Below are 25941 nucleotides of genomic sequence, written 5' to 3'. Positions count from 1 at the left end.
GGAGTGTAGCAGGCTCTTTGCAGTCATAGCTTTGTCAGTGCTGATTTTTAATTTCTGACCTTTCTGGAGGCTTTTTGGGAATTTATATCTATGTGTGGGTAGCTTAAATAAATGATCATGATGAAGACTTTCTAGTCCCCAACCAAAACATTTTAAAGTAATTGAATGGGACACTTTCAAGGACAGAGTCCGCAACCCTTCTGGGTTGTTCATGTCAGTGTTTTTGGGGGAGCTATGATGGGCTCACTGTACGTAATTCACACTGACCTCATTTCTTTCTGTGCTAGGGTTGCATGGCATCTGTCAGGACAGAATAAAGGCAGCGGGTCTGGATTTCATCAAGGTATTTGACAGAATCATAATATCCTTGAGGATAGGTGAAGAAATCTGGATCGGATCATAACACCCTATTCAGAAAATATTTGTTGGGCACCTAGTCTGTGCGAAGTGCGAGGGGACGTCGTAGGAAAGAGCACGGCCTGGTCCCAGCGCTGTGGAGTTAACCGGCCTGCTGTCCCCACAGGGGCGGGTTCGTGCAGGGTGCTGCAAGGCTCTCTCTCGTGCTGTCCTGTTCAGGTTTTTGTTGAGCTTTTACCTTTTTTCAGCTTTTGTGGAACACTTGGATGTCCCACTGTCTTTTTATTTCAACATGTCTAAATTCATTCTTACCATTCTCTTTGTGCTTTCCACATTTCTGTGAGTAGCCACTTTGTGAGCATGAAATTATCCTTGCCTCTTTTCTACCCATCCGGTTATCAAGTATTACCAGATTTTTATTTGTAATGTTTTTATCACCTGTCTTTTCTAATTCCAGTTTTGGGGCAGCCCTCCGTCTGTGATTGTGATTCTTCCTATCTGTTCCATCGGCGCGCCATCGCAGGAATCTGGGGTGACCTTCCTCTCTGGACAAGTGGGAACGTTGCCTTCTGAGTTAGGCACTGTGGGAGGTAGAGCAGACCCTTACTGTCCTCATTCTCATTGCATCTTCCTTGTCTTCTGATGGGATAACTGTGGCCCAGGGAGCTCCAGTGACTTTCCCAGGGACACGCGGGCAGTTGGTGATACAAGGTCACCCAGTTCTGTTTCCACTCCAGTGCCCTTTGAAGTGCCGTTTCTTTTCTCAACACCTTGTTCATTAAGCCTGCTTTGCCACCTGGATTTTCTTTCTTTGTCCCGACAGCATGCTGCGTTAAAACCATTATTCACGAAACAGGTACTCTTGGTAATTGTATTCATGGGAACATTGTCATATTTTCCCAAGGAAGAACTTGTACTGAGTCACATGTATCTAAAAGTACCCTGGTTGTGAAGTTAATTTTTTTTTCAGTTATTTTGTATTCAACTAAATACACAGGAAGAACAGTTACTGCTTTCATTTATAATAGGGCCTTTCACTTGAACGATAAGTGCACCCATGATAGGCTTCCTTGGACCTTTTCCAGAATTGTCTATTTTATCTTTTGCAGCAGCAACTTTAGAATATATCCTCATTACAATGAGTGGTAATTTACTTCTTGTTAACTCCTAGCCCATTAAGATTAAAAGATACTTCCTTAGGGGTTATGGCCTGTTCTTGCCAAGATGGGCTATTCAAGCATAATGAGTCATTGAATGTACTATTGAACACTTAAGTATCTTTAAAAGGACTAACCCAGGTGACTTAAAACTCTCTACTTACAGAACTTCAGGTGTTGAAACTACTTTTCCAATTCAATTTTTATTTTATTACTTTTAATTGAGACATTAAAATGTCTATTAGGTTTATGTATGTTTCTGTATACATTCAATTTAGAGAAAGGGCAGAAGTTTTAAGGGGAGTTTGAATTAGAAAAAATAAATTCTTTTAAAGTTTATTCTTAACCTTAAATCTCAAGCTAGGATGTTGAAAACCTGTGTGTGAATAAACGCCACTGCGGGTTTATGTGCTTTTTCTTCCCCACCACCTCTTTCCTTCCCCAGCAAGCTCTGCCGCTCTCTGTGTTTCTGACTCTGCGTCAGTCCCAGTCTCCGTCAACGTCTCTCTGTCCTCCGGAGTTAAGGAGCAGCCCTGCGGCAGGCTCAGGGAACGTCTCACCCCCAGACTGGAAGAGCCTGTCACGTTCATCTGTTCTATGGGCAAGAGCCGGGGGCATCTATTTCTTTGAATCCCTTTGCAGTGAAAACACCCCTTTAAACTGCTTCATTGTAGCATTCTGAAAGGCCATAGGATGGATGTTTCTTCATAACAATAAATCCTGTGATTTTCACTCTTTGAGGGGTAAAATGAGTTATAACATGTTCTTTCCAGACAAATGAGTTAGAGAGTTTGGGCCTTTGAAAAATCAGGACAAGAGATGATTTCAGGGAAGCTGTGCCAGTAAATGAAATTTTGCCTTGCCTTGAATGACCTTGGCAAACATTGGGGTTGAATTCTCTGTCCTGGGTTACTGCAGTGACCTCCTAACAGGCCACCTTCTCAGTCTCAAATTCCTGCCAAAGTGACCTTAAAACTCAACTAGATCCTATTACTCCACCACTTGAAAACTCTGCCTTCATTGCCTAGAAAATAAGTCCCAATTCTGTAGCAAGGTTCAGGGAAGAGGAAAAGATATTTTCCCTACCCCCTTTTCTTTTTGGGATGGTCTCTTTGCTTTTACTCTTGTAGTTTCCTCAACCCGAAATTTCCATCTTCTTCCTCTGCCTGTTGGAATCATAGTGATCCCTGAAGGCCCAGCTTCAATGTTGCCTCCTCCAGAAGTCTTAGGTTTCTTAGTCAAATTTAAACAATTCTTCCTTTGTATTTCTTCCTGTGTTACGATACCTCAATATGCTTTGTGTCATTGGAGTTACTTTACTACATCCCACATACATGATTTGAAAGGTTTTTTTTTTTTAAACTTTACTGTTTGCAGGGATTAGGAGCCCACCACTTAACAGGGAAATGCTTTACATTGTAGGCTGTTTTATAAAAGGTTAGAAAGTTATTCTCTGTATTACGCTTACGCTTTCATGCGACTTTCACCCGGCAGTCCTCCTGCCCTTTAGAGGAACATAGCCTGCAGACATTTTCCTTGGTGAGTTTGGGCTCAAAGCAGTACACCAGGGAACACGAAGTACCACCTCTTTCTTCACTAAGTTAAATATCCTTTTAAGTACATGCCTGAATGACTGATAGTAACTGCAACAAAATGCAAATATAATAGCACATGATCCATCAATGTTTGTTTTTTATGCTAATTATTGCTGCAAAATCAGTTTTGTATTGATTAATTATCCATAAGTAAGTGAGCAGAACAAGCAGAACAAGCTAAATTTTCTTAGAACTTTAATTAGAATATGCCTCACATACACACTAGCTCTAGTAATTCATTAATGACTAGACATCTTTAATAAATGTGACTGGAAAACTTCTGTTAGTTTTTATGACCAATGTTACATTTTTTCTATTTTTTTCACTTTTCATTTATCTACATTTAAAAAATGTTTGCAAATATTTCTGAATTTGGTGGTTATAACAAGCTACAAGAGAAAAAAAATTCAGATGAATTATAAGAAAATATCTAATTAAACAATAATGAATGAAAATGATATTATAAATTTGTCATATGTCACATGTGGAAATATACATATAAGAGGCATACAGAAAACTTCAGCGTCCCTTTATTTTTTTATTTTTTGCTACACAATTTTATTTCCTTGGGAAGAGCCATTGAGAGTTTGGTTTTCTAAAATCGCCTCAATAGTTAATTGATAGTGGCAATCAACCAAGAATTGTACTTCATTTATGTAATTTGCTATTTTTCAAGTGCTTATTAATTTGAGAAAGGTTGTAGACTGGGCTTAGTGGCTCACACCTGTAATCCCAGCACTCTGGGAGGCCGAGGTGGGAGGATCTCTTGAGGCCAGCAGTTCAAGACCAGCCTGGGCAATACAGTGAGACCCTGTCTCTACCGAAAATAAAAAATTATCTAGTCATGGTGGTGTGCACCTGTAGTCCTAACTACTTGGGAGGCTGAGGCAGGAGGATAGCTTGAGCCCCGGAGTTTGAGGCTACAGTGAGCTATGATGAGATGACACCACTGCCCTCTAGCCTGGGTGACAGAATGAGACCCTGTCTTAAAGGAAAAAAAAGGTAAATAAATAAAAAAGACAAAGATAGTGATGGTAGCTCTGATAATACACCTAAACTACCTTGAATAGGAATATTTAAAAGATGTATTAGAGTATTTTTATCCTGCAGAAACTGTATTTCATAGGAGAGGTGAGTTAGGTGCAGGCTGAGGGATGGGGTAAACTATGGGAAGTAACATAAATTGTCGATGTATGTAGTTTTGAAAATTTGCCTTTTTGATATCAAAAGAGTATATTTTTATCACCAGCAATTCTAGAAAAAAAGCCTTGAAGGTTGTATGTGAGCACTTAGGTTCCTGTGTGTGCGTGTTCACTGACGAGGTTGCAGTCCAGGTCTTGCCCGCAGAAGACGTCCTGCACGTCTGGAGTCTTTCTGGAGTCTGCTTGCTCTGGCATGAAGTTGCTGTCTGTCATCCTCCCATGCAGAAGTGTCCACATCGGCTCCGTTTTTGTCCTTGAGCTCTGCCCAGATCCTAGCTCCTGGCAAGAGGTTTCGAGTTATGCTCCCTGCAGGACTCTCTTTCTCAGTACTGTTTTCAAAGGCCACTGGGTTACCTCTGGGAAGGATAGATTTAAACTCTTCCTTCAGAGTGACTGTTTGGATAAAAATCTTAGGAAGATGTAAGAGATAATCAGGGGGGAAACTTATCATAAAAGGAAACCCTTGACCTCAAAACAGTGGTCTGGACTCATGATCAGGGCCTCTCAGGAAGAAAACACAAATCCCTTCATTCATAAGAAGTGTACATATTTCTCCTGCTGGATTTGTTCAGGCATTGTCTTCTTAGATGTCATCATAGCTCATGCAGGCAAAACTGCTCCTGTTCTTCCTCCTCTTTCTTTTTTTTTTGAAAAAAACTTCTAAAACTTCAAACTGTAGTGATTTTTTTCTCTTCACTTTTTTTTTTTTTTTTTTGAAAAAAACTTCTAAAACTTCAAACTGTAGTGATTTTTTTCTCTTCACTCATCTAAAAGAAGTTTAGGTTTGTCCCATATTGATGCTTCTTATGGGCTCCGTTAGAGATTATGTGGTTGGTGTTCAGGCCCAGACAGAGAAAAAAGGGAAGGATTTGCGTTTGCTACAGTTTATGTGGCTTGATGAAAGCTGTGGTAAACTGATGGGAGAAGGGAGCAAGGGATTATTATAGGCAGCTGCTGGAGGGAACGTTACCCACGTATGAAGAGTTTGTTTTCTGCATAGGTGTTTGTTTGCTGCATAGCCCCAGGTTTTCAGGGGCAGAAGCTCTATAGAGTGGAGGCTTTGTCAGGAGTCGCGGCCACACTCATTCTGCTGAGCACACTGCACTGCAGGAAAGCTGGGATGAGGGCTGAGCTGGCCTCGTTCATTAAATCAACTTTGCTCTAGATGTCGAAGGCCCTAGACGGGTCAAGATTTGCTACTTGGCTGCTTGCTACCCAGAGACCATTTGTTATGTATATACCTGCTCCTCCTGGCTGAGGACTTGATGGAAGTTCTTGCAGTGGATTTCTTCTGGCTGTTCCCAAGGCAGACTTTTCTTTAGCATGTGACTCACTATCATCTTCCCTTTTTTGTAAATTACATCTTGTAGAAATACGTCAAAGTTTCTGACATAGATATGGCATCCTTCTCTGGTTTCTAATAGTAATAGATATTTTCCCCAAGTTTATTTTCCTTTGTTCATTTCATTGGGCAAGTAGAAAGTCAAGTATGTGTGCTGAGGTCCTTCTGTTGAATTTTAAGATTTATTTTTTAATAATGATAGTTGTACAAGTTCAGGTACATTTGCACTTTAGTCTTCTTGTAATAGAAATTATGTATCTTTACAAATCAAGATTTTCTTTGTAAATGGTGGGAGTTACATTATTGATAACATTTTGGATTTATCTGCAAATGGTTGCTGCAGTATTTTCTTTCATTATGAACCTCTCCCCCTGAAACAAACAGAAAACACATCACAACATTTGGAAATTTGCCTGGAGTAAACTGCTAACTTTTCCTGGTGGGTTTTATTATTGTTTTGTTTTGTTTTGTTTTGTTTTTACTTTAGAAAATTGTAAATGCCCGCCATAAAAATATCCTCTATTCCATCTGCCAAAAAGAAAACAGAATTAGGTAAGTGAAAACCAGGAGCTGAGCCCAGTAATCAATTATATTATATATACACTCTGCCTTTTTCTTGTCCTTTCTACAGTGTTTTATTGGTTCACTCATTTGTGCAGCAAATGTTCTGTGAGTCCTACTATGTGTGACACTGTGCCAGGAACAGGGACGCTAAGTTGTCATAAGCCTTGGTCCTGTTTGTAAGAGTCAAGTTTCTTATGCTCTATTGAAGGAAGCATCATGAAGTATGTAAAGAACTATGAAAAGCTCAGTTTCTAGACATTTAATCCTGATGGGATTAGAAAGTGAGGCAGTAGGGTCTCCCAAGGAACTTTTTGTACAGAGGCAATGATATGAATAAATTATTAGTAGCTACCCTTTGCGCGTGCTAAGTACTAAGCATTATGCGAAGGGCTTTTACATGTGTAAGCTTATTACTCACCGTGACTGCATATTGTTATCCCGGTTTCACAGATGCAGAATGTGGGTCTCAGAGAGAGCATTATTTATGGCTATGCCGCAGTAAAAGGCAGAGCCAGGAGTTCCTGCCGGGTCTGCTTTCCCGTGCCTGTGTGGGAGGGCGTGCTGTCTCCCCGTGCTGCCATCTTGTGCCGTGGATGTGGGTCACGGGGGCTTGCTGCACCCATCAGTTAGACTTAGATTTGGCTGCATATGGCAGAAAAACCCAAAGTAACAGTTGGGTACTTGGGAAAGAAGTTTGGGAGTAGTATTAATAGTCTGTGGCTGTTGTAAAGACCCCACGATCATCAGGGACAAATCTTGCCACATCTGCCATTTGGTCCAGCGTGGCATCTCAAGCTTCAGCTATCAGCTCCAAATTCCAGGCAGCAGGAGGAAAAATAGAGTGATGGGGAAAAAGAGCATCCCTCACCTTATAAGTCTCATTTGGCAGAACTTGGGCATAAGGCCGCTCGTAGCTGTCCAGGAAGGTGAGAAATGTAGTCTTGCAGTGGAATTCGTGGCCTCGTGAATAAAGTCCTGGTTCTGCGGCTAAGGAGGAAAAGGGAAGTGATGTTCAGGTGGGCAGCCAGCAGCCTCACTGCACTTAGCTCAAGGCAGGTTGTGGTTTGGTGGATGCCATGGGCTGAGCTGAGGCAAGAGGTCATGTGTCTGGGGTTTGAACTTTATTCTGTAGGTGCTGGGAATTATTGAAAGGCTTCAACTAGGTGAGTGACATGATCAGCTCTGTATTTGGACAGGTTGTTCTGCCTGCAGTAAGGAGGACAGGCTGTGGAGGATGAAGGCCAGAGAAACGGGGAGTGAGGCATCCTTTGGGAATCTGATGGGTTAGAACGGACGAGGAATGATGGCCACTTTAAGAAATGGAGAGGGTGGAATGAGTTCTGACACATGCAGGATGTAGAGTCTCCAGGTCTTGGTGACTGACCATTTGAGGCTGTTGAGGGACAGTCTGGCTTTGCCATCTGGGTGCGAAGCTAACGGAGGCAGAGGATGCAGGAGGGAGAGCAGGTAGTGGTGGTGGTTGGGGGCAGACAATAAATCCTGTTTGAGGTGGCTCTGGGGTCTCCAGCAGATGCTGGTAGGCAGCTAGTTGGCTGTATAGATCGGGAGGTCAGGACATCGGGCATATTGATTCAGGAGTCATCTGTATGGTCATGGGGTGAGCCCCGTGACTACAGAAAGGGAGCCTGGTTTGTTTGTAGAAGTAATTAACTTCTGGCAAATATGGGGCAGACCCATTTTCATTTCCCTTCCAGATGAGGTTGAATAAACATTCAACATTTCTCGGTTGAATGTTTTTGGAATTATTTTCTAGACTAGCATAATTTATAAAAGTAGAAAGAAGCTATAAATATAAATTTGGAAAGGGATAGCTAAAAGGAGAAAACAGAATCTTTATATGGAAACAGATATTGATAATGTGCTAGAATTAAGAGACTACAGATAAAGGTAGTGTTTTGTACGTCTGCTTTTGCTGTGGGAAGGGCAGGGGAAAATGAGAAAGGGATGCGGGAACAGGGAGTGGTGCCTTCGGGCAAGACAGTCTCTCCTGAGGGCTGATGGGCTCCATGGGAGTAGGACATCAGAATGTAAGACTTGCCCTGCACTTGCTCACCCGTCAGTGTTCAGTCTCTCCTTTCAAGACTAGTAATTGACTTCGTATTTTTAGCTGCATGTTCAGTTAGTGGTAAACCATCAATAAAACAGATTTAACTGTCTCCAGGTAAGACTTGCTTGTCTCACGTACCCTCTTTGTAGGTTTAACAAATAAAATGAAAAATGCTGTGAGGGAAAGGACGGTGTTACTTATATTGCATGTTTCTGGTGGTGGGAAGGAGGAAGGTCTATGCACAAGCTGCAGATCCTTAAGATAAGGATATAGGCTTTGAACGACAAAACTGGGTTGTGGGAGATTGACACACAGCTAGCCCTCTTGGCCTTTCCAGTGTAAACAAAAAGTAACAGTCGTACCCCCTCACTACAGCCTACTCCAAATGTCACCACTGTAAACATACTGACGTATCCTTCTAGATCTATATGTATGTGTCTTTTTAAAAATATACGTGTAAAGATAGGATCATACTTTACATTCTGATCTGCATCTTGCTTTTTCACTTGTTAATAAACCTTAGAATTCTTTTCATAGCAACACATGTAGATCCAGCATGGTGTTTTAAATGTCTGCATAGCGTTGGTGTGCTCTGATTTATTTAACCAATCTTCTGTTGGTAGACATTTAGGTTGCTTTTATTTTTTAAACATTACAAATTGTAGTAATAATAAAGAATATCCCGATAGATATAGTTCTACATAGTTATGCGAGTAAGTCCGTAGGCTCATTTCCTATTAGTGCAATGGCTATGGATTCTAGATTTTTATAGATGTTTTCCTATTACTTTTCAAAAAAGGCTATGCCACTGTACCTACTCATCGCCAACGTATGAGAGTGTGTTGACCTTTCCCTGAATGAATGAATGATCAGAATACGAACAGCCATGCTTTAATGACCAGCCACGATGTGCCAGGCCCCATGTGATGCTCTGGAAACAAAAAGATGACTAAGGGACTGTGGTCTCTGGCCGGAAGGAGCTCGTAGTGTGATGGGGAACACGGCTGTGTGGTGAGGGAGGGCGAGGAGTGGTGAAGGTGCAGGTTCTGGCTTCCGATGGAGCTGGGTTTGGTTACTGACTCTGCCGCGTGCCACCTGGACATGCGTAAATCCCTTCGTCTAAGCCTTTCGTCCTTCACTGGAAAATGAGGATAATCATATCTGCTTCACTGGATTTTTTTGAAGATTAAATAAGCAATTTACATAAAGATTTTAGTACAATGCCTACTGCAGAATAAGTGCTTGATGATGATATTGTCGGTGACTGTCACGCATAAACTGGCGATTCGAGTCCTGAGGATCACACATGAGGACGTGCCCAGGGTGCACTGGGGCCTAGGTGGAGAGCTCTCTGCCTGGAAGTGTTTAGGAGGCTTCGGAAGGGCGGTTGTATCTCAGCCAAGTCTTTAATTACACATAGTAGTTTGCCATGAGGTTGTATCAGGAGGAAATATAATATTTTAAAAATAGTTTCTTAAAAAAGGTACACTGTAACAGGAAACCTCACCATTATATTGAAAAAACATTCTCAGAGGACATTCACTGGGGCATCTTATGACCCTCCTGCTTAATTTTCAACATTAAAAGTAACTTGTTTTATCAGTGTTTCTGGTTTTGTTTTAAAGCACTAATCAAAGGATAATTCTTAAATTCTGTTTTAATTTCCTCGTTTCTTTTAAAAATTAGTGGTTAAAATGTGCTCATTATGGAAAATGTCGAAATATATAAGCTTTTATATGTTTTTTTAACCTTTCTAATTCATCTTTTATAAAGTGCTATTTTTTGCCTCATTTCTTTTGGGGAATTTATCTTTTTTTTGGTATTCATTTTCTTTCTGGGTGGTAATAGTTATTCGTATATTAAAATATTAACGATTAGTCTTTTACAAATGCTGCAAATGATTTTTATCCATTTTTTAAATTTTCTTCTTTATTTTGTGTGTGTCTTTGTTTTTGGTGATATGGATGTTTTAAAATGTTATTAGTAAAATCTGCTAATCTTTTCCTTTGGAATTTTTGTCTTTGGCTTCATTTTTAGGAGGTCTGTCTTCACTCTTGAGATTATATAAATCCTCGTTTTATCCTAGTAATCTTTTCCTTTGGAATTTTTGTCTTTGGGTTCATTTTTAGGAGGTCTGTCTTCACTCTTGAGATTATATAAATCCTCGTTTTATCCTAGTAATCTTTTCCTTTGGAATTTTTGTCTTTGGGTTCATTTTTAGGAGGTCTGTCTTCACTCTTGAGATTATATAAATCTTCATTTTATCGTAGTATTTTATGTCTTTTAATATTAAAATCTTAATCCTTTTTGAACTTACGTTGATATGCAGGAAGGGAATGTAACTTTTGTAAGTGATTGCCAGGTGTCCCAATGCCATTCAGTGAATATCCCTTTCCTTGCTAGTCCGAAATGTCACCGTTTTCATGAACTAAATTCTTGCATATGTTTGTTTGGGTTTGCTTCTGAATGTTTTCATCTTTTCCACTGTTCCGTTTGCCTATTTTGGAACTAGCGCCATAGTTTTTTTATTAATATCGCTGTGTAATGGCTGTTTAATGGATTTTAATACCTGGTAGGATGAGTTCTGCCTCAATATTCTTATTTCAAAAAATTTAGCTGACTGTTCTTTAAAATAATTTTGTTAGTTTCTTCCCCCAAATCCCCATGAGATATTGATTGGAATTGTGTTAAATTTGTAGATTAATTTTGGGGAAATGGAGTTGTTTGGAATATTCAGTCTTCCTCAGGGATATGCTGTGCCTCCCCATTTATTCAGGGCCTTTCCTGTGTTCCTTTGTAAATATTTTTGCTTTTAGTCATGTCGTTTCTGCACAGTTCTTGTTAAGTGCATTCCTAATCAGTTTGCATCTGTTGTTGTCATTGGGAGTGGAATCTTTTCCATTATATATCCAAGCTGGTGTTCGTTGTACAGCACAGCATGGAAACATAGGCTCGATTTCCAAATGGAACCAGAAGTATCTGAAGTAATTTTAAAGTTATTTTCTTCAAAATGTTCTTAAGTTTGATAAAATCAAGTATTAGAAAATTTAGTTTTATAAGAAACACGCATCCTTGATAACATGTTTTCAGAATGATGTACCCGAGAATAATAGGTTTTTAAATTTAGGCTGCTCTGTCTTAGATGGATTGAGTAATGTTCTCAATTTCCAGCAGAGGTCAGTGTTTTACAGGTTTATTAATCTGTGGTGGTGGTTTTGTCTGCAGTCTCCTCAATTTATATATCCTTGAGTCATTTGATCAGCACGCTGGGGATTATTTGAACTGGAAGGAATGTGGAGATCATCTAAATTAATCATTCATTTTGTAGATAAGGCAGCATGCCTAGATGGGAAATGACTTGTCCAAAGCCACACTGTCAGCAGAGTTAGGTTAAAACCTAGACGTTCTTGTTTCCAAAGGATACTCTCTCTCCAAAAGACTGATTAAAGATAGTCAACAAAATCACAGAGGAAAAAAATATATTGTCCAATGTCAAAGTTATATCTTGGAGAAAGGGAAGCACAAGCTGTTCATTTTGTTTGGGTAGTAGGTAAATGTTTAAAAATTTTTATTAATAAGATGCTAAATTCTTAGATTACAATAGTGATTGGGTAAAACAAACTGAAAACAGCTGACTTTTGTTACCTGAATGTAGAATTCCTGGATGTGAAAGGTACCTTTGATACAACGTCCGATTCTTCATCTTGACTGTGGTACTTGGTGTCTACGTAAGTGTCACTACTTGTATGGTACCAGTAGGGTAACTCCCATCCCGTCTCTGCACAGCCAAGTTGAGTATGTTTCGGAGAAACAATATAAATCATTCAGTTCCACCTATGTCAAAAAATACTATCAAGGAGTCTATAATTTTTCCAATAAATAAGCAAGTAATGTAAAAATGTAAAAAAAATTTTTTTGTTCTATGTTATGATTAATAGACAAGCCAGAGCAAAGAAGCCAGGGGAACACTGAGGGGTAGCTTCCGACAAAATTATAAAGTGAACGAAATATCAGTTTCAAAGAAATGTCTTTCCTTTAACCAGCTGACTCCATCCTATCAAAATCTTCTCGTAGAAAAGGGGTGTGGGCCACTTAGTTGTTAGCGGGGAGGCAGGACCCTTCCGGAGTGCGTATGACGAGCACCTGCCACACCCGTGACACCAGGCTCACTGGATTCGGGTGCGGGAGAGCCGGTGTGGGCTGGGGTGCAGGTGAAGGAGAGACCGTGAGCTGGGCCTTGAAGGAAGGGTGGGACTTACAGGGACAGAGACTGGAAGTGGGACGCTGTGGAGGCTGGATTCCTCGTCAGGGTAAGCAGGGGACCGGTTATTACGTGTACAGTTTAAGGGCAATCAAAGGAAGGCAAGATTAAGGTAGACTGGGGTTGGATTGGGTTTTTTTGAGTTGGAGGTCAGAGTATGAGATGTTATTCTATAGGTTTTCAAAGCTTTTTATTTAGAAATACAGTAATAAGTTATGAAAATAGTGCAGAGAGGTCCTGTGTACCGTTCATGCAGCTTCTCTGTATAGTAACATCTTATGAAAGTTTCAGACAATATCAAAACCAGGAAATTGTCCTGGGTTCAATTTCCCAAACTTATTCAGATTCCACTAGTTTTTATATGTACTCATTTATGTATACATATGTGTGTATACATGTCTGTGTAGTTTTATTACATGTGTATACTTGCATAGTCACTACAACAGTGAAGGCACAGAACAGCTCCATTTCTACAGAGGAACTTCTTCATGCTGCTCCTTCTAAAGATTTCAAAAAGCTTCAAAGGCAATCCAGGTTTCTAGCTGGGTACGTTGGTGGGGTGGGTATAACCCACTGGTGTCTGGAGCCCAGGGGCTTGTTTGCAGCCGGGAGGCCTGGCCAGTAGGGCTCCTTTACAAGGCCTCTTTACATATTGTTGGCAGAATGTGGAAATGGCAGACAACTTTGTAACAAATTTTATAAGGAACAAAACTGTTTAACCAGGAATATTCTATGTAGAGTTTTTAAAAATGGCAGAAAAGACCCTAGTCACTGTTTCTCCTGGAATCTCAGCTTCATCCTGTGACTTCCCGTGTGCCGGTGGGTTCTGATTTTCCTGGAGGCTCTGCTTGGCTCCCTGTAGCCACTGGCATTTTCCTCTAAGAAGCTGATAGGTGGGTCCACTGGCTCAACCTGCAAAATTAAGTAGATTTTTTACCCTGGCATTGGAGACCCTTCTCAACACGGTCTAACTGTGTCCTCTCAGCCACCTTGCTCTCATTTCATTCATGAATCCTTCCAAAGGGAACCAGTCACGCCCTGAACATGCCCGGTGCTTTCCCAGATCCGTGCCTTTGCTTGCTCCATTTTTATTACTGATAATCCATCCCTGCTGCTCCATCGCGATTCTTCCGGACCCTGCTCATCCTTGCATTGCTCCTGCAATAGGCTACCTCCTTAGTGGGGTTCTTTGGGCTTAACCTCCTGCTCAAAGGAATACAGCTCTCTCCCTTTTTACTTAGTACCTTGGCACTTATATGACTCTACCCCTTATTACAGTTATTTGATCATCTCTTTACATACAGCTTATTAGGTACATTTTTAGCTGCCCTGGTCATAAGCCCCAGAGAGCCTTGATTGTTACTTACCTCTGTGTTCTCAGTAGTCCCTTGGACAGGGCCTTCCATATAGCGAGCTATTAGTAATAGCTGTTTATCGATTTGATTCCATTAAATTTCAATTGAGGTGCAAATCTTCAGGGATTTTTTTTCTGCTTCCTTTTACTTGTCAAGCTTCTCTGGCAGGTTTTAGGGAGCATTACAGGTTTCGAGAGCAAGTTTCTCATTCAACAGAAGGAGACTTACTGAAGCAGATAACAAGGCTAGTTGGAGTGGAAAAGGCACTTAGAACCCATTGGAAAAGGACGTTATGTAAAATCCAGGTACTGTTATTTCAACGTAATAGGTTACTTTATCATAGGCTTGCGGTAATAGAATTTGTTCTAGATGACACAAGGCTCATATTAGCCGAACCGTGTGCCCTCCTAGGCGTGGAAGAAGAGAGCAAGCAGAAGAAATATAATGTACTGTGTGATTTTATTTTAGTCAAATGTACTGAACCAGAAGGGCTACAGGATTTTCAAGTGCTCATTTAATGTCTCTGTTAAATGGCGGAAGCCGGGGAGAAGTTTCCATTTTGCTAAACTCTCAACACTTAGGAATCATGCAGTGCTGTAATTTAGAGTAATGACTTTGAGAGCTCATCTTCAAAAAAGTGAGAAAAATAGAAATAGCTCCAGGAAGCACCCTTATATTTCTGTGTCTCAAGCAGTTGTTCTTCCACAATTGCTTTCGAGAGTTAACCAGGCTTTCCTTTCTTTCGTGATGAGTACAGCTTCACAGGGACCTGTGCATGGGGTGGACTGTCCCTGAGACCCTTCCCCCAGTGCCAGTTTTCTTTCTTTCTTTTTTTATCGAGGTAAAGAAACACGTAACATGGTATTTGCCATCTTAACCATTTCTAAGTGTACAGTTCAGTAGTGTTAAGTATATTTACATTGCTGTGTAACAGATCTCCAGAAATTTTCATATTGCAGACCTGAAACTCTCTATACCCATTAAATAATTCCTCTTTTCCCCCTTTCTCCATCTCCTGGTGCCCACCATTCTACTTTCTGTTTCTATGAATTTGACTACTTCAGAGCCCTCGTATAATTGGAATGATACGGTGTTTGTCTTTTTGTGACTAGCTTAATTTATTTCTTTATTGCATCACACAGATAAACAGGGGATTGTCCTTAAAATTCTCAGGGCCACTAAGCTTTGATTCTAAGGAGATCTGAGCAATTGAAGAGTTATGTCCATCCATTTCACAGATGAGGAAAATCAACAACCAGAGGTTGCCTATGGTTAGTGAAAAATCTTAATGAAAATCTCTGTTTTATTTTCCTTTTCAGGTCCATCTAATTATTAAAAACAGAGAAAGTATCCCAAATTCAGAGCAAAAATAAATATAACACTTAGAAAATGCCTTTGCATTAAGCTGCTACTGCTACTGGTCCCATTTTCTGCAAAACATGTTTACATATCTGCTATAAAGACAATAAGATTTTTTTTGGTCAATATATGGTGCTATAGCATAAGCTGATGTATAGATTTTTTTTAACCTTGTGTTAAATGTTCTAAAGTAGGGGTTGGCAAGCTTTTTCTGTAAAGGGCCAGATAGTAAATATTGAGTCTTCCTGTAAGGATTTAACTCTGCTGTCTGAGTGTGAAAATGGAGCATGGCTGTGTCCCAATGGACTCTCATTTACGAAAGCAGCGGGTGGCCAGGTTTGGCCCACAGGCTATAGTTTTCCAGGCCCTGCAGTAAAGTGGATCTTTCCGGTTCTCAGCAACGTAGCTTGCTATCTTTCATACACAGCTCCAGTTGGTGGTGATGGCGGTGGTGACTGAGAAAATAATGTAAATCGGAGTATTGCTGCCTTCCAATTTATAATTTTGGTGTTATTTTCTAGACAACGTGCTAGCCTTAAGATATAATAAAAAGCACACTTAAGAAAATAGCTAACATGTTTGAGGTATATCTTCAAAAAGAAGACTGGAGATTTTTCTGAGTTTTTCTGAGTATTCATAAACATATTTCTTTTTCTAAAGGAAAATAGCTTTGGTCTCATCATAAAGATAAGACATAAAGAAGAAATTAAAAATAAACCCAAATCCCCAAACCCAGGAGTAACCACTGATAATAATGATATTTAAGTTTTTTGTTGGATGCCTTTATTTGACCTCCTCCAGACCCACGGTCTGTCTTTTCCACTTGCTCGGTGCCCAGGAAGGTCGACCTCGTGGATACATCAGGAGGCACCGACGATGACTAAAGTGTGCGAGAGAGCGAGGAGGGTGTTCACCTCCCACCCCCAGCCCCACCCGCAGTGTACTGTCCACACTCCTGCCAGGCGACCCCTCTTGTTGCAGCTCTTTGGCTACCCTTAACCTTGCCCTCCCCACCTCCCCGCTTGCACCTCAGGCTTAGTGGTCGACGGCTGCAGGGGACTGCACCGCCTCTCCTGCTTTCCCTAAGCCCCGCTTACCCTGGAATTATCCCTTTATTTAACTTCTCTCGCTTCCCCAGTTTGAGTGTGCTGTCTGACCCTCACCGTGGCCCTGACCTGACTGATAGAAATGCTGTGTCCAGTTTGACTTATTCCACCACCAAGGCAGATAAGTAGAACTTTCCCTGTCTGCTCTACTTCTCCAGGCAAGAAACAAAGAGCGTCCACATCTCACTGGAGCCAGAACAGCAGAGTTCAAATCTCTGCTCCTGCATTTACTAGCTGTATGACTTTGGGAAAATTACATCATCTCTTTGAGCCTTGGTTTCCCCATTTGAAAAAAGGGGATAGTAATATCTCTCACAGAACTGTTGAGCAGATTAAATGAAGTCATGTCTGTGACGTGCTCAGCATAGTGCCTGGCACTTGGCTGAAGGTGCTGAAACAGATCGTAGAAAACACTCCATTTTTTTGGTTTGTAAATAGATACTCCTCAAAGGATCCTTTGTAAAGGAAAAGGCCATTTGTAACGGAGGAATGCTTTCCTACCACACCTGTTTCAGAGACTGCATATTTCAGAGAGCCGTGGCTCCTGCCCTGCTCAGGGCTTGGGCCATCTCTCATGGACAGCGCTTGCCTGCCTGTTTCTAGTGACAGCAGGTGGCAGTGGAAAGCTAGGCCACCCCTGGGTGGTTTGGGCTAATAGGAAATCTGTATAACTCTGTTGGAGCGTTGGTGTTATGACTAAAGAAGTAGCTTTCAGAGTCAGCAGGAAGAGAATAGGCGTTATTCATATCCCTAAGGATAATATGGCTAGCATTTATTTCACACTTACTAGAGTTTTATACACCTCCTTTCTTTATGTAGTCCCTAAAAGAAGGTAGTAGTATTATTCCCATTTTAAGGATAAGAAATTGGATTTTAAAGAGAGGTTCAGTGACTTGACTAATGTTTCCTAGCTAATAGCAGTATTTACGGGAGTCACACCCAGGCATTCTCTCTAGAAGCCTCCACGCTCACCTGCTGTGCGGCTGTCTCCAAGGCTGTTGTCCTTGACATGCTAGAAGGTCGATAATTTTAAAAACTTGGCTCTGTGTGCACATGGTAAAAATTTAAACCATACAAAAGATTAGTGTGAAAGTGTGAGGCATCCTCATCTAAACCCTCGTTCCCCAGTGCCTTGCTCCAGAGGCAGCCACTCTCCTTTTGTGTCCTTCCCGAGGTCTCCGTAGAGGGCTGTTCCAGCATTGCAGAAGGAAGGATTACTGGTCCCCGTCACCCGTCTTAGCTGCACCTCTGGCCTGTTGTCCTGGGTGCTTTTCTGGGCTCTGGGTTAGGTGGGAGGAGAGGCTGTTGGTGAGATCCTCAGCAGCCAGGTCACTGCATAGGATTCAGGTTATTTCTTTGCTTTCGGCTTCACCTAGAAGAGTGAAAATTCCTGTCACCTCCTACTTCTTCATTTAAACACATAGTCAGTGTTCGAAGGTTGAGTGAAAGCCTTGAACTCATCATATACCTGGGTTTAAATATAAGGCACCCAGAGATTGTCTTATGTTCTGAATGCCTCGTTAACTGATGAGCAGAACAACCTGTCACACCCAGGGACACTAGGAGAAGGGCTGCCTTACAAGGGCTCCGACATTCCTATGACAAGTACCGCCCCTGTATTTTGGTGCAAAATTCGTAACTGTATTAAAAGAAAGGATTTTATAGTACAGATGCAGAAGTGATCAGTTACGTCATAATCATGTCTTTACTGGATGATTCTTACTGCTCTGTGTTTGATCCAGTATGGATGTTCTAAAATGGCCAAAATATGTTGTGACCAAACATAGCAGAAAGAGTGAAGGTGCACCTACAATGTAATTTAAAAAAAATTAGCAGTCTATGTTACACCTTTAGTTGATTACTCCTTAAGTATGTTATGGATTTGTAGGGAAATATATTTTTTAAAACCTCAATTCTGTACGTAATCAGAAGTTGAATATATTTTATTACTGCAGTCACATAAATGGTTTTCTTTATTACGTTGTGTGCTCTGTACTGTTTTACTATCAGTAGTGGTTCGAGGGGGTTGTGCTTCCATCTGTTCTTTCTAAGGCAACCATAATGAGTTCAAAGCATATGGTATTGATTTTTGAGAGTTCTGCCACAGAGCTATCATGAATTATTGGTTCTGTGTTTTATTTTAGGGTTTCAGCCTCTTCATGTTTTTGAAGCATGTTTGATGGAAGTGCCCGTGTCTCTCTGCAGTCAGTTGCGTGGCCTGAGCAGTAGGCACACCGCGGTTGATTAAGTTGACCTTTGGTATTAATAGCTCAGAGACTGTTTACATCACAATATGCTCCTCCATCCTAGATCTAGGTGAAGGCAACTTTGATATTTTACAGCTAATAAGTGGTAGTGCTGGGATTCAGACCCAGGCCACCTGTGTAGAAGCTGCACACTCAACCCCACTCCTTTACTGCCTCTAAGGTGCTTGGCCTTGTGATTCCTCCACCTCTTTGCTTAATCTCACTTGTGCCTTTGGCTGTAGGAGCAGTATGTTATTGAGTCCTTATCCACCTGAGACAGCAAGCCTTCAGCTTCATCTTTTGGGAGCTGAATGACCTCGAGGCGTAATTTGACCTCTCTGAGCATCAGTTTCTTTATCTGTGAAATGGGGACAATAATTCCCACCCTCCTGCCTCAGGAGGTGGATGTACTGACCAGCTGATTTTATTCATCCTTCTATTCCTAGGACATAGCATAGTGCCTGACACATTACAGGCACTTAAATGTTAGTTTCTGTGCTAGTTTCTTCTCTCCTAGAAGCTGGTCTTTGGTTAAGAATTAGATGTCCCATGGGATGGTCTGAACAGGTCACTACTTGGATATAGTCAGGAAACTAAGATAAATATGGGCAAGGGATCACTCATTATATCCTTTACTCTCAATATTTTTTTCATAATAAACAGAACTAAGCTCAGCATCTCTCTGGGCAAAAACAAAAACTCTGCTCCCAAAAGGAAGGGAGAAGGATTCCTACTACTCAGTGGACCACAGGCATTCTCGCGGTATGGGATGAGAGCTGGTCACACCAGACTGCGCACATGGGAGGGCTTGATGGAAGTTTATCTGAGGTTCGTTATATTATGATTATTACGATTAGGTAAGTTAACAGAAAGCGTAGGAGGGCCTTACAGGAGTGGAGAACAGCACAGCGGGAGCAAAGGTGCGCAGGTGGGAAATCACGGGGTGGGTTGTGGGAGAAGGGAGCGGTCCATTTCCCTGGGATTACTGGAGCGTAGTGGGAGACAGTGGAGCGGCAGCAGGGAGGGGAGGGGACTGCAGCAGGTTCTGCATAACCAGCAAGGCAGAATTTGAACGTTATCTTTAAGAGGTGATTGACTAAAAGTTTTTGAGGCTGGGGAGTCAGGATGAAGGCTGCATTTTAGGATGGATTGGGACCAGGGGTGGGATACCCAGGTGGACTGTCAGGAGAAAGAGCACATTCAGAGTAACAGGTGAAGGGAGCTCTGGCAGTGGTGCAAGGGGGTAAGTGGGGAAGGAGTTACTGAGTCATGACGTTCCTGAAGAAGAGCCTGTAGGAGACACGGCCGTGAAACAGAAGTTCAAAAGAAGGAAAAAGAGAGAAGTGTAAGAAGTGTACACGTTGAAAGTGGAGTGGACAGCCGTATGCATCTCCTGGGCTCTGACGCTTGCTGTTTTCAGCCTTCCCTTCGGTGCTGGGGCAGAGGTGGTCGTCTGACTGAACCGACCGTGCTCCGGGAAGCGCAGGTCAGGGAGTCTGAGACAGGGCGTCGTGGAGGTGCCCGCGGCTCAGCTGCTGCCTCCGTGCGGGTTGATAAGATGGTTTGTGAAGGTGCCTCGGACTTCAGTCTGAGGAATGAGGCATTTACAGAATCTTCTTTCCTCATTTTCTCTCAAAGCCTACTTCCTGTGCTTTTTTTTCAGTCAGTGAAGATTCTGCAGCTCAGCACCTGGCCCAACACCACACTTAAATTATCCTTGCCCCGGTGGTTCCCTAGTTGCTAAATCTAATAGATATTTTTCTGTTCTTACCCTACTTATCCATTCTGTCATATTTGACACTGTTCCTGCTCCTCTCTTCCTGAAACATGCTTTCCTTATATTCTATGACAGGGTCATCAAACTGCAGCCCATGCGCCAAATCTGCCCCTCCACCTGTTTTTGTAAATAACATTTTATTGGAACACGGCTGGCTATACTCATTGGTTTATATTTTGTCTGTGGCTGCTTTCACCCTACTCAGCAGTGATGTTGTAACGGAGACCCTAAGGCCTGCAAAGCCTAAGTTATTTTCTCTCTGGCCCTTTAACACATTGACTGCCATGTAAGTTGTATTTAATACATGCTAGTTTTGAGTCCGGGATCTCGTGAAGCATGTGTAACTCATGTCTCTTGACCTTGGGACCTGCAAGAACTGTTTTTCAGGTTGCACATAACTTACCCACAGAAAACAATAAAAACCAATTTTTTCATTAAATTAGAAAGGATTGTTTTGTTTTTGAAGTTTTTATTCTATTTTCATAATAAAACACCATGGTCCCAAGGAAAAAACTTCTTTTCTAGTGTGGCAGTCAACGTGTTACAGGAAAAATTTGCTAACCCCTATTCTGTAACCCCTCTCCCCTAGTTTTCTTCCTCCCTATTTGGCTCTGCTGAACCCTAAAGCTGAGAGAACGTGTAAGAGCCAGTTTTAAGGCAAGGTTGGAAAAGCTCTGGTCAAAAAGTACTTGAGGTGCTGGAGAAACTGCACCCCTTTCCCTGGCAGCTGGTTCAAGAAATAGTACCTGACATTTCTTTAAAAAAGAAAAGCTAGCATAATAGTTGTAATTAACATAAAAAGATACTTTGCTGAGGAGTTTATAAGCATTATGTAATTTAATTTTCATGATCAGCTTCATTAACAGTTGAAAAAATTGAAGCACAGAGAGGGTGGTAACTTACCCATGGTCACACAGCTGAGAGATAGCCTCAGGGCCCATGCCCCTAATCATCACACTGGACTGCCTCCTGATGGCGACGGTGCTGCTGTTTCAGAGCCAGCACCGATGAAAAGACAGAAGATGTTTGTGAGCAAATACAGCGTGTGGGGCTGGGTGAGTTTTCCAGAGGTTAGCTGTGCAGTTTTGGAGTGCAGGATTGCATTAGAAAGCTGGTGGAGCATGGGGAAAAAACCCAGCAAACATGACTCTGCAGAACAGTCCTGTGACTTCCAGAGAGCTCTTTCTGATCCCGATGCAGCTGGTGCGCTCTGACTGCCGGTCTCGTTCCGTGCTGGCAGGCGCCTGTGTAGCGAGTGTGCACAGGAGTAAACAACACAAAGGGGATCGGCTCTTGTTGCACATGGGGCTAACGTCGGTGTCCTCGTAATGAGCCTTTGGTGATTTGAAGATAGAGCCCTGCTGGAAGCATGTAAAGAACATGTGCGTGGATTGAGGGTTTTCCTCCTGTTTTGCTCTACTGAGTTTTGACCGCGTGATGTGTTAGCGTGGGTCCGGGGTTTACCTCTATTGGTGGGACCAGCATGTGCAAGGGAAACTTGTTGAGCCCATATGTGATGTTCAAGCCCCGCTGACCCTTCACCTTTGGGGAGGAAGAGCACCCGGCATGGTGTTACTGAAGCGTGGACAGCCCCAGGTGTGTGGGGTGGGGTGGGAATGCATGTGGCGATGGTGGTAAGGCCCAGGGAGAACTTCAAGGCTGACAACAAATGGACGAAGTTAGGCAAGGAATACTGTGTGTCTCAGGAAGACACTTGAATTCACCAAACAGCAGAAGCCGGGGCGGACTAGAAGGGCAACCTAAGGACCTGAAGGCAGTGTCAGCAGATGGCCGTGTGGTTGAAGGGAGCAGTGGTAGCAAGCCTGTGGACAGGGGTCTGCCAGCAACACCCCAAATAGGATGTCAGGACCCCGTTTAGGGAGGACCATTTCAGAGCCTTTGTTACCTGAGAATCCAAAGCCGTTTTCTTTCTTGCTTAGCAGTTGTAGAGCTCACTTTGAACACACAGCCACATAAGGTTACACTTTTATTGTTTTCTTGTCCCATAATGTTGCCTCTTTGATCCGAAGCTATATACTCCGGAGTTACTAAAATAGGGATGTCATGCCAGGATTGATCCGTTCAGCAGATAAAATACTTGCCTTTCAGGGTTACTTTGGCCTGGAATTCTATTACAATTCAAGCATGAAGTATGACTTGGTAAAAAATTATGACTCTCAAGGAAACTTTCTGCTGGCGGGGCGGACGGAGACATACGGTCCCCTGCAGTGCAGGGTAGACTTCAGGGACAGCTGTGGTCAAAGCACAGGGAGTATCAGGAGTGGAGGGAGCAGGATTAATTTTAACTCAAGGGATTTGAGAATGTTATTTTCTTACCTTTCTGTTTCCTTTCTTCCTTGTCTTCCTCTAACTGCCTAAGTGTGTATGTTCCCCGAACTCTGCCTTGTTGCTCCTGTGCACTGACTCCCATAAAATCCCGACTCTTCTCCTGCCTTCTCTTTTGGACTCTTTGCCTTTTGTTTTTTATTGTGGTAAATAACACGTAATATGAGTTCTACCCTCCTAAAAGATTTTAAGAGTACAGTAAAAGCACAATTTGTACAGCAGATCTCTAGAACTTTCCATCTTGCATGACTGAAGCCCTCTACCCACTGAACAGCAGCTCCCCGTTTCCTCCTCTCCCTGCGCCTGGAAACCACCGTGCTGCTCTCTGTTTCTGAGAGTTTGACTACTCTCGGATCACACGGTGTTTGTCTTTTGTGACTTACCTCACTTGGCATGCATCCCAAGATTCACCCATGTGTTGCGTGTGCAGAGTTTTGTTCTTCCACACGGCTGGGTCATGCTCCATTGCATGTATGTTCCACATCGTGTTTGCCACTCGTGCATCGGTGGACACGTAGGTCGTCTCCGTATCTTGGCCGTTGTGTGAATGATACAGTGAACGTGAGTACGCAGTATCTCTTCGAGCCCCAGATTTCAGTTATTTTGGATAAATACCCAGAAGTGGGAGTGCTAGATTGTATGGTAGTTCTATTTTTAATTTTTTGAGAAACCTGCATATTGTTTTCCATAGTGGTTGCACCATTTTATTCATACATTCCCACCAACGGTGCACAAGGGTTCTAGTTTTTCCACATCTTCACCAACATTTGTTATTTTCTCTTTTTTTAGATATTGGCCATCCTAATGGGTGTGCGGTGAGGTTTTGATTTCATTTCCCTGATGGCTGGGGGTGTTGAGTGTCTTTTCACAAGCCTCTTGGCCACTTGAATGTCGTCTTTGGAGAAATGTCTGTTTAAGCCCTCTGCCCATTTTTAAATTGGGTTATTTGCTTTTTTGCTGTTGTGTTGTAGGGGGTCTCTGAGCCTTGCCTCCCATGTCTCCATGCCCCTCCTTGGGGAACGCTACACTCACATCTTCTACTGTTCCTCAGCGTGACCCTTCTGCCCAGCGAGTGAACTGCTCCCCACTCCCTTCTCATTGCTCTGCTCCTACCGTTCTCCCTTTGGTTTCTGAAAGATATTCGGACCCAACTCGGACAGATCCTTAAAATCCAGGTCAAGTGCAAGTTCCCCCTGAATTCTTCCCTGACCATCCAGCGAGAATGGCCGTCCCTCTGCTCAGGCTCCAGTACCTGCCTCTGTTGCTCTGTGGGCAGTTGGCGGAGACTGCTGCCTGGCACTGGAATGGATATTACGTGTGTTGTGTAATTTTATGTTAGCTGAACTGCTATCTCCTGAAGGGAGGAGCCTGTGTGTCCCCCAGGGGACCTTACGAAACACCTTGCCACATGTGTGTTCTGAGTGTAGAAGACATAGGAGGACTCCAAGCCTGACAGTGCTCTGGCAACAGAGGACACGAGGGAGCAAATCCCAAGTACGCAGGCCACTGTCAACCCCAAGAGAGACAAGTGAGCTGGACAGAGACAGGGAGGAAAGACAAAGGCCAATGACCAGCATCTTTTAGCAAGTTGGCATTGGAACAGACAAGCAGGTTTACACGGGAAGGTCATTGCTGTAATCTGAGACATACTCTGCTGGATTTTGGCAGGCAGAGGTTGACGAGTGTATGCTAGGAGCCAGAGAGAAGCTGAGTTCACTTTACAGTTCTGTAGGCAGTCGGAACAGCTGCTGACAGTGGGGGCTGGGCAGTGTAAACATCTCTGCTGAGAACACTGTTGCAGAGAATTCGTGGCTTCCAACTCCGGTATGTCTTGCCAGCAATGCTGCATGAGTGGTCAGTCCATGGCTAAGTTGTAGGTCACCCAGAGACCCCTAGAACAGATATCAGGTGGCCAAGGCCCAGTCAGGAGGGTTGGGCTTGTAATGTGGCTCTTGTGCTGGAACTGGCACCTCATGCTCCTTGCTGAGGCTGGAGGACCCTTCTCTGGGCTCATAAAATCCATGGAGGTTCTTCACCCAGTGAGCTTTATTACCTTCTTTATGGGGATCTCCACACACCCTCACTGTGGTGGGGTTTTTTGTTTTTTGAGACAGAGTCTCAATCTGTCATTGGAGCTAGAGTGCTGTGGCATCAGCGTAGCTCAAGCAACCTCAAATTCCTAGGCTGAATCAATCCTCCTGCCTCCGCCTCCTGAGTAACTGGGACTACAGGTGCGCACTACCACACCCAGCTGATTCTTTCTATTTTTTTTTTAGTAGAGGCGGGGTCTCACTCTTGATCAGGCTGGTCTTGTACTCCTGGCCTCAAGCGATCCTCCAGTCTCGGCCTCCCAGAGTGCTGGGATTATGGGTGTGAGTCACCGTGTCCAGCCTGTGGTTGGGTTTTTATGGTCTCTAAGACCCTGCCTTGCACCCTGAGCACCAGCAGCCTGTTCTGTCCTGGTGATACCATGGCCAGTTTTGGCCCCTGCATTACTTGGGAGCGTTCCATCTAGAGGACGAGTTACGGGGCCCCATCTTGTACCATGGGAATGTCCCTCAGTAGGTCAAATCCTGCTCTGGTGTGAATCTGGGAAGCCCAACAGCCTGGCCTGGCCTCTCCAATGGGAGGGGAAATGAACAGCTTGGTACTCTCAATAGCTGCCTCTCATTCTCTTCCCTGACACTGAGAACAGCTCTGTCTTTTCTGGCTCCTCTCTGGTCTTCTCCCACTCCTTCAACCATGCTTATCCTGGGGCGTTGATTCTCACACCCAGCAGGTATGTAGAATCACCTGGGTGCTTGAAAAGAAGCAGAAGATGACAAAGGCCCTATCCCTGGAGATTCTCTTTAACCAGGCGTGTGTGGGGCCTTGGAATCTGGCGTTTTTATACAGATATGTACCTATCTATCTATCTATATATATCTGTACCTACAGATACAGATACAGATGTGTAAGAACTACTAGAAGGATGGGATGAAGGACTTACTGAGTTACTAAGTTTATTCCTTTTTTGTCCAACTCTATGCTTTTTGGATTTTCTACAATGATCATATATTTCTTTCGAAATCAGAGACAGAATAGATGTCATTACAAAACAAACACTGCATCCTCAAGTGATCTTTCAGAAACCTTCAATCCTCTTAAATGTGTTCCTGTTTTCCACAGGGGGACTTGATCTCATCTTCGTGCCGGGTCTCGGCTTT

General features: G+C 42.8%; 1 protein-coding gene across 1 annotated transcript in view; it reads left to right on the top strand.

Annotated features, from left to right (window-relative positions):
• MTHFS (5,10-methenyltetrahydrofolate synthetase (5-formyltetrahydrofolate cyclo-ligase)) overlaps positions 1 to 25936 on the top strand; it is a gene marked incomplete at its 3' end in the record, with an annotated part of 35841 nt that extends 9905 nt beyond the window's left edge. The window contains exon 3 of the mRNA XM_012660090.1: positions 25904 to 25936. Within this exon, the coding sequence (XP_012515544.1) occupies positions 25904 to 25936 (33 nt within the window). The remainder of the gene's footprint in view (positions 1 to 25903) is intronic.
• Positions 25937 to 25941: the final 5 nt, after the last annotated feature.

This window comes from Propithecus coquereli, unplaced genomic scaffold (genome assembly GCF_000956105.1).
Source record: "Propithecus coquereli isolate 6110/MARCELLA unplaced genomic scaffold, Pcoq_1.0 Scaffold655, whole genome shotgun sequence".
NCBI classification, from domain to species: domain Eukaryota; kingdom Metazoa; phylum Chordata; class Mammalia; order Primates; family Indriidae; genus Propithecus; species Propithecus coquereli.
This window is presented reverse-complemented; position numbering and strand designations above follow the sequence as displayed.